Here is a 12237-nt window from a genome sequence, read left to right on the forward strand (position 1 = left end):
CTTTCTCGTAGGCCACAATGCAATCGGGATGAGAACAGCGACACAATGCCTGGCAATGTAGCCGCTGCCGTTCCGTTAAGATTAGGTATCTAACGAATCTGAGGAGAACAGAAAGTTGGAAAGAAATATGTAGCAAGGCCTGTGGTTTTTAAGAGCATGTGGTAAACTTTGTTGTCGAAGATCTCTTGCCGTTTTTCGGCAAGGAAACTGTACCCTCGATGCTCTCTCAAGATATTCCTTGCCCTAGTTTTCAGCTCGCGGCGCAGGACGAGTTGGTAAAGATTTTTCGGCCGACCTGGAGGTGAATATCTGCGTCGGGTGGACGCCTCGAGTAACTACCTTGTTTATATGGTCGCTTATTATACGAAAAGCAGAAGATTGTGAAAAAGTTCCCTGGTATTCAAGGGAGAAGGACTTGACCGACATTTACAAGCGGGCCATTCCTCCATGACTGAATTATTGGGGGCTCGTTTGGTGGAAGCTTGTGATCATCAATATGGCTGCCTATGACGACAAGCGCCTCAGGGCGCATTCGTGAGCGCGAAGGATTGGCTGAGGAGTGGGCGACAATGATCTCATGAGATACTAATTTAAGAGGGCATGCAGACTGGTTTGTTGGCAAATTCTGATTGAATGTGACAAGGATCTACTTGTTAGTAGCAGGTTCTCCTACTGTGATTAAAGTATAGACTTTGGTATGTACATATGTTTAGTACATGTACATACTACTAGTACTTATGTTAGTATACTTGCAGGGCAGAAAACGTGACTACTATTACCTACGGTGTAAAATGGCCTCAATTATTTGGGGTTCCCCTCGGAGTACTGTGCTGTGGTACTGGTACTAATCCATGGCAAATTACCTTGAAGTACCGATTCACTCAACAAGGTTATGGGGAATTATTCCTTCACTTCGTACGTAAGGATACCTGTACTAGCACTACGTAACTGGTAATTCAGCGTCACTGAAACATCGAGATTCCCACCGTTGAATTTATATTTGGACGCCTTCTGCGGAATTGTATGATGCTAATCTTCGGTACAGGTACCTATGTTATTCTTTCCCTCCGCACAAACACGAGCCCCAATCCCTTTCCCCACATATTCTCGGGATCGAGTGTTATGAGGGGTTGTACGTATGCATAGGTAGTTCGGTTCCTGGAAAACATGTTATGAGCCTAAGTACGTACTCCCGTACCGTCTGTATGGATTGGTCTCTACTACAATTATGTACATACGCATGTACACCCGTGGAAGTTGTTAAAGATACAAATGTAGCCTTACCTGGTATCAAATCACCATAGCTCCAGTAGAGATTGTGGTCAGCAAAAGGGGTAAATACTCGCCCTATCTTTCTCGGCTGTATAGAGGTATAGGCATGCTTCTTTGTGCTTTCTTTCTTTTCGTTTCTTTTCCTTTTCTTCCCCCCTCCCCCTCCCACCTTGACCGATCACGCCATCGTAATTGCGTAGTATTGTTGCTATTTTATCCCCGCACATTCAAAAGCAACGTAGTTATCTTTTCCACCTTGAGAGCTCTCCTGGAAGTCTTGAGTAGTAACTGCTGGCGTTCCAACTCTACACCGAACTTAACCCTTAATAGACTCCGGCTACAAAAAGATAGCAGCTGTTTCATTCAAAGGCACTAATGGCTGAGTCACGACAACCTCATTTCGAAACTCTTCAGCTTCATGCTGGGTATATATTCATTCCCACAGTCCCAAACCGGGTTATACGGATTCTGAGTATTAATGGACACCAAGCCAGGAGCCTGACCCTGCGACCAACGCTCGCGCTGTGCCTATCTATGCGACCACGGTTAGTTTACCCACCGAGTACTCCTTTCCTTTCAATCCAGTTGTATATAGTGGTCTATTAAGCGATACTAATATCTGTAGTCTTATACATTTAATGATTCTGCACATGGCGCCAGGCTTTTCGGCCTCAAAGAGTTCGGCAATATCTACAGCCGTATCATGAATGTAAGTGACGAAAGGTCGCTAGCTGTAAACGAGCTAATCACACTAATTCCTCACAGCCGACAGTCGATGTGTTCGAGAAGCGTATTGCAGCTCTCGAAGGTGGTGTTGCAGCGGTAGCAGCCTCGTCTGGCCAAGCGGCTCAGTTCATGGCAATCTCAGCACTTGCGCATGCAGGTGACAATATCGTCTCAACCAGTAACTTGTACGGAGGCACATACAACCAATTCAAAGTTTTGTTCCCTCGGTTAGGGATCACCACCAAATTTGTCCAAGGAGACAAACCAGAGGATATCAGTGCGGCAATTGACGACCGCACCAAGGCCGTTTATGTCGAGACGATTGGAAATCCTCGGTATAATGTGCCTGACTTTGAGGCTATCGCCAAGGTTGCTCATGAGAAAGGTGTGCCCTTGGTAGTATGTATAGGTGCATTTTGTGATTGGTTGGCGCAAACGTTGACCATGGACTAGGTTGATAACACCTTCGGGGCCGGTGGCTACTACTGCCGTCCTATTGAACATGGTGCCGATATCGTCGTGCACAGTGCAACTAAATGGATTGGTGGCCACGGTACCACTATCGGTGGTGTCGTGATAGATAGCGGAAAATTCGATTGGGGTAAACATGGCGTCCGATTTCCGCAATTTGTGGAGCCGTCCGAAGGTTACCACGGCCTGAAGTTCTGGGAGACCTTCGGGAATTTAGCATTCGCAATTCGTGTCCGCGTTGAGATCCTTCGGGATCTCGGGTCAGCACTGAATCCATTTGCCGCACAGCAGCTAATCCTTGGTCTGGAGACTCTTAGCTTGCGTGCTGAACGACATGCAGTTAATGCCTTGGCTCTGGCGAACTGGCTGCGTACAAATGACAACGTGAGCTGGGTTTCGTATCCAGGACTCGAGGATCATCCCAGCCATGGCACCGCTAAGCGCTATCTGAAGCGTGGCTATGGCGGTGTCTTATCCTTCGGTGTCAAGGGAGGCGCTGCTGCTGGAAGCGAGGTCGTCGACGGATTCAAGTTGATTAGCAATCTAGCTAAGTACGTCCCTCAGGTAGTGACTACGAATTGCTACATCTTTAGCTGACCAACCTGGTAGTGTCGGAGATTCCAAAACGCTTGCAATCCATCCTTGGTCTACGACGCATGAGCAACTGACCGAGCAAGAACGGCTTGAATCTGGTGTTACTGAAGACGCTATCCGTATTTCCGTCGGGACTGAGCACATTGACGATATCATTGCCGACTTCGAACAGTCATTCAAGATTTCCAGTACCGCACGCACCTAATAGGGAGTTACAATGAAGAGACAGCCGCACCATAGACTGTCTATACCTGTTATCGGGAGCCGTTGAAGTAACCTGGCAATATGAGAAAACTTGCGAATCGACCTGGAGTGTATATACGTAAGGCTTGCTAAGGAATGAGTCAAATTATTACGGGCACTACGTATGAACTTGCAAAATCTAAGGTTGTGTCAAAATATCTTCAATTTCCTCAGATACGTATGTATGTACGTATGTTCCGTATATACTGTACATAATATAACAACGTATGTACATCCGATCTAAATAGTAATGACCGAAGTAGTATTTTAAACCCCATCTATGGGTTGGAAATGACAACAGCCTTAGTAATGTGTAAAACGGCACTTTTCTTCAGTGTTCACCCCTTGCTATGGTCCAGTAATTTTGGAAGTACTGGTACAGCATCACAAAATTGAAGTCTCTTAAGAACTATTTTCAACAAATTTATTTGGCTTAAATACAAACGGGAATTGAATGCCCGAACATATCGCCAGACACCACATTATTTGAAGGGTAAAACAAAAGTGCACCGTGCAGATATGCAACTGCATTGCTGATTTTCGAATACGGGAGAGAATAAACCACATTAAGCCGCCCAAGTTCAAGGGAAATGAAAAGGAAATAAGGCACGAAAGAAAGCGGCGCATCACTATTTTCTCAAAGAAACATTCGGATTTAAGCCAATGGCATCATCTGAGAGTACCAGCACACGCATGAAGACAAGACAGTATCCACAATGTCCGATTACCCACTCAAACGGGGTGAAGATCACTTCCACTGATGTGAATATGCCTTTGAAGGATTTGAGGAAGAGAGTTCCAACGCCATGTTCCGTATATGATTTACAATGAAATATAAAAAATAAAGCTCGTATCAAAACAAAGGCTGAATGAAAGAAGTAAAGACGTTGTCTTCACTGTAGCAATATTTGCCTTATCAGGTCGAACTTGATCAAGAACTTAGTTGCCCCCTTGGCCCGGGGGTGGGGGCTGTGATGACCCGCTAGATGTTCCTGCTTGTGCTCCTCCCATCATGAACCCTGGAGGGAACATGGGCATACCTGGAAAGGAAAAGCCAAAGCCGGGCACAGCAGGAGGAACGCCGACATTGTTTGCATTGGCGATATCTCGATCGGGTTGGCCACCGCCAGGGCCCATTCTAGCCGACGGTCCGTCCCGGTCTGGTCGGGGGAAGCGGTCCTGCTGAGTGCGGGATGAGATAGGACCCCGTTTGCCCCCGGTGTCTGTTGCAATCCGCCTGCTGATAGCTACAGGAATAAGTCAACTTGTGGTATTCCTAAGTTCGAGTGTAAGATAAACAAACCTTTAGATGAGACTCCAGCACCGATCTCGATATCTGGCTCTTCAACGACCATACCACTCTCGATGGGTCTGCCTCCGGTCCCACCATATTCAGCTGTGAGCATCCATTTCCGATCTGCCTCCGTAAGTCGTTCAACCGGAATTATACTAATGCCTGTCTGGTAGTCGCTACAGTCACGCGGTCCGAATCCGACACCCCATCGAGTCTGGAGACTGATTAGACTCGATCATTAATTACGATGAGGCGTACTTACTCTAAGTTGCATGTCTCCAGACTTATAGGATTCCATACCTTCACGGGCATGCACAGCATCCTGGCGGCTGATCATCTTGATGAAAGCATGACGTTTATCTATATTGACAATGCAAGTCTGGACGATGCCAAATTTGCCAAATAGAGAGCGCAAGTGCGCCTCCGATGACCTACTAGGCTGTTAGAATCCGAGATGCGGAGAATCACAGACATCGACTCACGTTACACCGCCAACGAAGAGGGTTCGACTCAAAACTGCATAGAAAGTTAGTTAAGAGGACGGAAACAAAGCGTTTGCGATCGAACCGGTACGGACCTTTAATATTGCCTTGGCCGATGGAGTAATCCCACTCGATAAATTTGGGCCCGGGAGGTGGCAGAGTAGGGTCCTTACGAGGAGGAGACGGAGTACGACGTCTACGCCCAGGAGGGCTGCGCTGACGATAATCATTCCCACGCCGGCCGCGGGGATCACCACCCCTGCGACCGGGAGAGTCACCATGGTACTCACCGTAGACAGGACTATCACGGCGACGAGGAGGAGACACATCGCGACGTCTATCCCAGCCTGGCGACCGGGAACGGCGACGATACTGGCCTGGAGGTGAGCGCATATAGTCACGATCCCGTTCACGGTCCCGGTCGAACTCACGTGATTGGGAATCGGGACGGCCCCAGGCATTGACATTTTGACCTGGCAAGTTAAAGCCAGCAGCCTGGGTAGGATTCATGTTGCCCATGTTAGCGGCATTAGACAGACTAAGGATCTGCAGAGCGGTGGCCCACTGGTCTTGTGGAATTCCCTGTGCGGCCAGGAGCTGTAAGAGCTGGAGTTGCTGTTGCAGCGCATCGGTCGCAACAGCGGGAGTGGGGTGGGCTGGGGCTGTAGTAGCCTGTGGCAGTAGCGCAGCCAGTGGATTCTGTGTCGCAGTCAATGGATTTGGGGTCTGACTCTGGCTTTGCGGTTGTACCAATGCCGTGTTTTGAGCGACATTACTCAAGGCCGCGAAAGGTGTCGCCATAGCCCCAGCAGTAAACGGGTTTACGCTAGCCTGCCCATTCTGGGATTGTGACGCCTGGTCTACGGATGACGACACTGGCTGCGGAGCTGCACTCTGCTGTGTTAAAGTACCAAGGGGATTAGACTGCGGTGCTACTGCTGGTGCTGCTGACGCTGGGGGAGCCGCTGTGTTTTGTTTGGCCATATCAGCGAGGGCTTTCAATATACTAGAGGTATCTGGCACCGATTGAGGAATCGTCGAGGTTGCGCCATTAGATGGCGGCAGTAGCTGCGACTGCTGAGGACCCCCAAGAGGAATGTAAGTTGGGGCTGGGGAACCCTCAGGTGTAGTGGACTCAACATCTATAGAAGCAATATCAGAATTCTGTTTGCACTTATATTGGCGTTTGGAAGAGCCGTCAATGGCTCCTTAGGTTATACAACCAAGTCGGGGTACGGCGTAATGGCGTGCATATCATATAAAATGGAAGGGAAGGGAAACAAGCTTACTGTGTGCTGCGGGTGCGTTTAGTTTTTCTTTGAATGAGGCAAGCATGGGGGCGGGGAAAGTATATCCACGCTCCCAAATATCAACCAGCTTCCTGATTTTTTCCTATATGAAGAGACCATCGAATACGTAAGTTGAACTATTCGCCACAGATTGACAGAGTAAACACCTAGAAAAGGAACGGCGGGCTCTATGCAGAAAGGGGGGATATATAGCGGGAGATACGTAGATCAAATCTTATACAGGCCACACGGCGGGATTTGAACGTAAATCTCCGCTTTTTATCGGCCGTACGCATGCCCGCAAGTTGTGTGGTAGTTTGATAGCTGTATGCATCTTGCATCTAGAGCGTACCTTTTGATCCTCAGGAGCGTTGTTTATGATATCAGTCATCAAGACAGGTAGTAATTCGGACACTCTGTTAACACCAGCGGCGAAGGTTCCATCAGGAGCGGCACTACCAGATGGCTGACCTGCCTTGCGCGCTGCTTCTACCCACTGTCGAGTTACAGAGTCTACGACATAGAGTACGCCCAACTTGTGTGTTCCCGGAGCCTTCTTGAAGTGTGTATAGATCTTCTGGATAAGAACGGATTCATTCTGCAAAAGGAAGAATTTCTGTTAGCTTGCCATTCACTCCTATGATAGCCCTTGTCAATCCAAGCCCGAAGGGATACAATACCTGAACGTTTGCGGTGCAAAGCGACGTTATACTGTTGATCTTAGATCCTGAGACACCAGGAGGCTTAAGGGCAAGCATAGACTGGAGATAATTGTCCAGTTCTGCTACAGCAGACGACATTGTTGATAGTATGTATTAGAGGGGCCGGGATCCAGTACGGGGATATGGTTGATAGATTTTCCCAGGAAGTTCTTTGACAAAACCTATCGCTTCAAATAATATAGTATAAGCGGCTAGGTGTATGAAGGGGCCAACGAGTCGTTTCTACTGGGAGATCCAGTTCGGTCAAGAAGATAGTGATTCTTAGTGATAGCTGCTGTGCTTTTGGATCTCAAGACGTAGACAAGTTCCTAAGCGGACTTCTGGTCGTAGCACTACAGAATTCCACGAGCGGATTTCTGGCGACCAGGGGGGGCTTCCGCCTACAGCTGGAACACAGCCAAGCGATGGTGTCCAGGAGTTTTGCGACTCGCGAGCGAGTATGTGTACAAGGTACGTCCTAAGGTGAAAGTTGTCAGGAAAATCAAAAGAAAGGCAGATGTGATAGATTACAGTGTAGAACAAAAAATGTAATAAAGGAGTAGATAAAGGTTGACGTGAAGGTGATGCTGTGAAGTGAAAGAAGTAGTAAGGAAGGAGTGATTTTCCGTAGACAAGGCAGTTAGTCAGGTGAGGAGAAAAATCATAAGTTGCGCTAACCCTGAATCGGTAAACCCACAATTTCACCTCTTGAACCTTGAAATTTCAGTTTGGTGCCTAAGGCTCTAAACATATGTCACGTGTTGATGGAGCCTCCCAAAAGTCTACTTACTAAGCCTCAATGATGACCTCAGAATCAAACTGCGCTAGCAATATTGGCCTCAGGCTGATATAAATCCTTTACTATACAATTCAATACCACGTGACCTACAACCAATAGAGAATACAGTATTGAACTGTATAGTAAAGGATTTACCTCAGCCTAAGGCCAATATTGCTAGCGTAGTTTGATTACTTTTGAACACCTCCGTACTGCTAATTGAGTTAAGGCGTTGTCCTTCTAGGTGCAGGCCCACAGAGGGAGGCTGAAGAATCTGCAGTGGTAAAGTACGGAACAATTGAAATATACCACAGAGCATACGTAGCAAAACAATATCTGCCGCATACTCCGTTTCTCTAGCAAGGTAATTTAACATAATTAATTGACACCTTGTTCATAACCTGGCAGTACTCAATTGGTTATCTGATTCTCGGTACGGAGTACGGAGTACGGAGTACTACTTTGGTGATGGGTCCGACCCAAACTCGGGTAGTGGCCGACGTCACTAGCCATGGGAACTTCAATTGAAAGTAAATTACTCCGTTTACGGATGGAATGCGTGCCGAGATCGTCAGTTTTGCTGGCGAGCGACCACGCAGTCTGTAGCAGACAAAATCAAATCGAATTATGTGATTTTAAGGATGTACTGCAGACCTTGGGGTAAAGGAAGACAAGGGTAACCATGTCGGTAAAATCTATCATAACGAAGAGTTTGGTAATACCAATAATGAAAGGAATTAAGGGGAAATAAACAAGAACGAGAGCCTGTTCTGCCTAGGTAATCAATTACTCCGGTACTCCGTCCCGCGCAACGGAAGCTGGCGGGCGAGGGATCAGACACCTTACATCGCCGATGGAAGGGATTCGGTAGACCGGGCCACCTTCCTGGGCATAGCATTACGGTACAGTACGGAATCCCGCCATTGCCTTGCCTCACTACCGACCTTTACTGTACCGCTCATGTACCGGCTGTACTGTTACGGTCAGATGGGAAAAAAAAAAAGAGCTTCTCCCGAAACCTCAGCATCTTTCTTCTTCTTTCTCTCTATCACTATCTTAATATACCCAAACCCTCTCCATTCATCAATTATACTCAACCGCCCAACCAAGGTTGTTTAATTCGACATGGCTTCTTCCTTGAGACTCGGAACTTCTGTTCTTCGTTCCACCTCTTTCGCCGGCAAGCCGGTCGTGCAGTCCGTTGCCTTCAATGGTTTGCGCTGTTACTCTACTGGCAAGGCCAAGGTTTGTCATATTGTCTGGATTGCTATCGATTCCTGACTTGGCTAACTGCAATGACTTCGAACTATGCAGTCCCTGAAGGAGACATTTGCCGACAAGCTCCCTGGCGAGATTGAGAAGGTCAAGAAGCTCAGAAAGTATGCACAACACGCGAGTGATACCTTGAGCACCAGTCCATTTGCTAACCACGCCAATCAACGCTTGTAGAGACTATGGCAACAAGGTCGTCGGCGAGGTCACCCTCGACCAGGCCTACGGCGGTGCTCGTGGCGTGAAATGCCTTGTGTGGGAAGTATGTCATGACGCAACGGAGCCAACAGCTACCAATGAGGATTTGCTAATTCTAGTTCAGGGTTCTGTTTTGGATTCCGAGGAAGGTATCCGTTTCCGTGGATACACCGTATGTCATCCGGCTCTCTCTTGTGGGAAACATCATATACTCATGGTTACATAGATCCCCGAATGCCAGAAGCTGTTGCCCAAGGCTCCCGGTGGCGAGGAGCCTCTTCCCGAAGGTATACCGATCTAGAAGATGATTGTGCACCTTGCTAATATACCGTAGGTCTCTTCTGGCTGCTGTTGACCGGCGAAATTCCCTCGGAGCAGCAGGTTCGCGATCTGTCTGCTGAGTGGGCTGCTCGCTCTGACCTCCCCAAATTCATCGAGGAGCTCATTGACCGCTGCCCCAGCACTCTTCACCCCATGGCTCAGTTCTCTCTGGCTGTCACTGCCCTTGAGCACGAGTCCGCTTTCGCCAAGGCCTACGCTAAGGGTATCAACAAGAAGGACTACTGGAACTACACCTTCGAGGATTCCATGGACCTCATTGCCAAGCTTCCTACTATCGCCGCCAAGATCTACCGCAACGTCTTCAAGGACGGCAAGGTCGCTCCTATTCAGAAGGACAAGGATTACTCCTACAATTTGGCCAACCAGCTCGGCTATGGCAACAACAATGACTTCATTGAGCTCATGCGTTTGTACCTGACCATCCACTCTGATCACGAGGGTGGAAACGTCAGCGCTCACACCACTCACCTTGTTGGTAGTGCTCTGAGCTCCCCTATGCTTTCTTTGTCTGCTGGTCTGAACGGGTTGGCTGGACCTCTTCACGGATTGTATGTTTATCCCTCGCTTAAAGGAAGACGAACTGGAAATAGAAAGACGGAAGGATGCGAGACTATAGCTAACATGTTTACTTCAACAGGGCGAACCAGGAAGTGCTTAACTGGCTTACAAAGATGAAGGCAGCCATTGGCAACGACCTCAGTGACCAGGCCATTAAAGACTACCTGTGGTCCACTCTTAACGCTGGTCAGGTTGTTCCCGGATACGGCCACGCCGTCCTCCGTAAGACCGATCCTCGTTACGTTTCTCAGCGCGAGTTTGCCCTTCGCAAGCTTCCTGATGACCAGATGTTCAAGCTCGTCAGCCAGGTTTACAAGATTGCCCCTGGCGTGCTGACTGAGCACGGCAAGACCAAGAACCCCTTCCCCAATGTCGATGCTGTAAGTCTATTACGCATTTCCAGATCATCTGATTACAAGCCAACGAATTCTGACCTATCTCTAGCACTCTGGTGTCCTTCTTCAGTACTACGGCCTGACTGAGGCCAACTATTACACTGTCCTGTTTGGTGTCTCTCGTGCTCTTGGTGTCCTGCCTCAGCTGATCATTGATCGTGCCCTTGGTGCCCCCATTGAGCGCCCCAAGTCCTTCAGCACTGAGGCTTTCGCCAAGCTTGTCGGTGCCAAGCTGTAAATTTGTTGAGTGACGCGAGAAATCGGAGGGGGTTTTCATGATTAAGCACACCATTTTGTATTTTTCCCTTACTATTTTATTAGACTAGGATGTGACGAGTGCTGTGGTTAGTTTGATTAATGTATGATAGGACCTGGTCCGAGCGGACCTTGTAACAGCGCTCCAATATCGTGCCGATCTTTTGACTAGATGGCTTCTTTCCCATTCCAGCTCATGCGTGATGAAAACAATTACTACAAATTAGAAAGTGACAACTCTGCTCTTCAAATCCTTTCTTTCTATAGAGGGAAAGAGCCACGACTCGGTCCGATGCAAGGGACCAGGAAGAGAAGGAATGAATGTGAAAGTAATAATAATGTCAAGTAGCAACAACAATAATAATGATGAGGCAGCCGCCAATACACAAGTACAGTACCGGCTATAGTGCGCATGTATGTGCATACGTGCGGCTTTAAACCACCTTGTGATTTCCGAGGTTTATCTGATATGGACTCCATGCGCTTGCTGTGTACTCCGCAATGATCGCACAGCTCATGTCTATCACATGAATAAGTGTCTAGGTACTACATACTGTACTGTAAGTCTGTAAGCTAGTATTGATGCTACCTATCAGTAGTGTGATATCACAATCGCTCGCATACTGGATGAAGCTGTCCCCCAAATAGGTAAAGAAAAATACAGACAAGATAAAGAAAATAGTGTTATGAGAATTCGGTACCTTCCACCGGACCTAGGAAGCATAAATAATATATGGAGTAAGTACGGAGTACACCATACATACATTTAGTTAAGGTTCAGCATACTAATATTTTATTTTCAAGGTCTGTACACATACAATTTGATGACCCGTAGCAAATGTGAGTGGCGAGTTGCCCATGGCTGTTTGTTTACATCTTGAGATCTTCAGGTATCTGGGGCATGAGCCAGGAGGTTGAGAGGAATTTGAGACTAGGATCGAGAAGGCTCAACCATTTCTGTAAATTGCAGCGTCCCAGGACAGCCAAGAATAGTAAATGTTGGGGGGCACCCGATTTGCTCCGTTGGCTCAACTGAAGCCAATTACACCGCCGGACCACACTGGGCCTAGTGCCAGGACTCAGCCTAGAAATGCTCTAATTAGGTTTAGTGTCTCCCCAATGTCTCCGACGTCGGTTTTGTTTTTGCAGTTTAAGGGGACGGCAACTGGCCTTAGGCCGTCGAGTACCTAGTCGGGTCTAGCACCTAGTTAACTTGGAGTACGTACGCCGGGTTATCCATCCTCCTAGACTTTATATTTCCGCTCTTTCCTGTGCTGTTTGACCATCACTGCTTGACCTTTCCCCTCTACTTTATCGGCTACTTAAATCGCCCCCTCATTTGCCAACGTACACCTTTCAAGAACTAT

The 12237-nt window shown here is 47.8% G+C and overlaps 3 protein-coding genes across 3 annotated transcripts; 2 read left to right on the plus strand and 1 right to left on the minus strand.

The window, feature by feature from the left end:
* Positions 1-1647: 1647 nt before the first annotated feature.
* ABOM_007151 (O-acetylhomoserine aminocarboxypropyltransferase/cysteine synthase family protein) lies at positions 1648-3268 on the plus strand (the record flags this gene model as incomplete). The annotated part of the gene is made up of 6 exons (XM_022534280.1): positions 1648-1697; positions 1763-1817; positions 1898-1981; positions 2038-2397; positions 2452-3020; positions 3079-3268. The coding sequence occupies 6 exons, from the start codon at positions 1648-1650 to the stop codon at positions 3266-3268; spliced, it is 1308 nt and encodes a 435-aa protein (XP_022387315.1).
* Positions 3269-4245: 977 nt separating this feature from the next.
* On the minus strand, positions 4246-7171 carry ABOM_007152 (Nrd1 complex RNA-binding subunit; the record flags this gene model as incomplete). The annotated part of the gene is made up of 8 exons (XM_022534281.1): positions 4246-4553; positions 4610-4814; positions 4863-5031; positions 5083-5116; positions 5178-6224; positions 6372-6474; positions 6724-6969; positions 7052-7171. The coding sequence occupies 8 exons, from the start codon at positions 7169-7171 to the stop codon at positions 4246-4248; spliced, it is 2232 nt and encodes a 743-aa protein (XP_022387316.1).
* A 1804-nt stretch (positions 7172-8975) lies between these two features.
* Positions 8976-10853, plus strand: cit1 (citrate (Si)-synthase CIT1; the record flags this gene model as incomplete). Its single annotated transcript, XM_022534282.1, has 8 exons — positions 8976-9095; positions 9165-9229; positions 9300-9384; positions 9445-9492; positions 9547-9607; positions 9655-10210; positions 10300-10600; positions 10665-10853. 8 exons carry the CDS (start codon positions 8976-8978, stop codon positions 10851-10853), a joined length of 1425 nt encoding a protein of 474 aa, XP_022387317.1.
* Positions 10854-12237: the final 1384 nt, after the last annotated feature.

Source organism: Aspergillus bombycis (assembly GCF_001792695.1).
Source record: "Aspergillus bombycis strain NRRL26010 chromosome Unknown contig00068, whole genome shotgun sequence".
In the NCBI taxonomy this organism is placed as follows: domain Eukaryota; kingdom Fungi; phylum Ascomycota; class Eurotiomycetes; order Eurotiales; family Aspergillaceae; genus Aspergillus; species Aspergillus bombycis.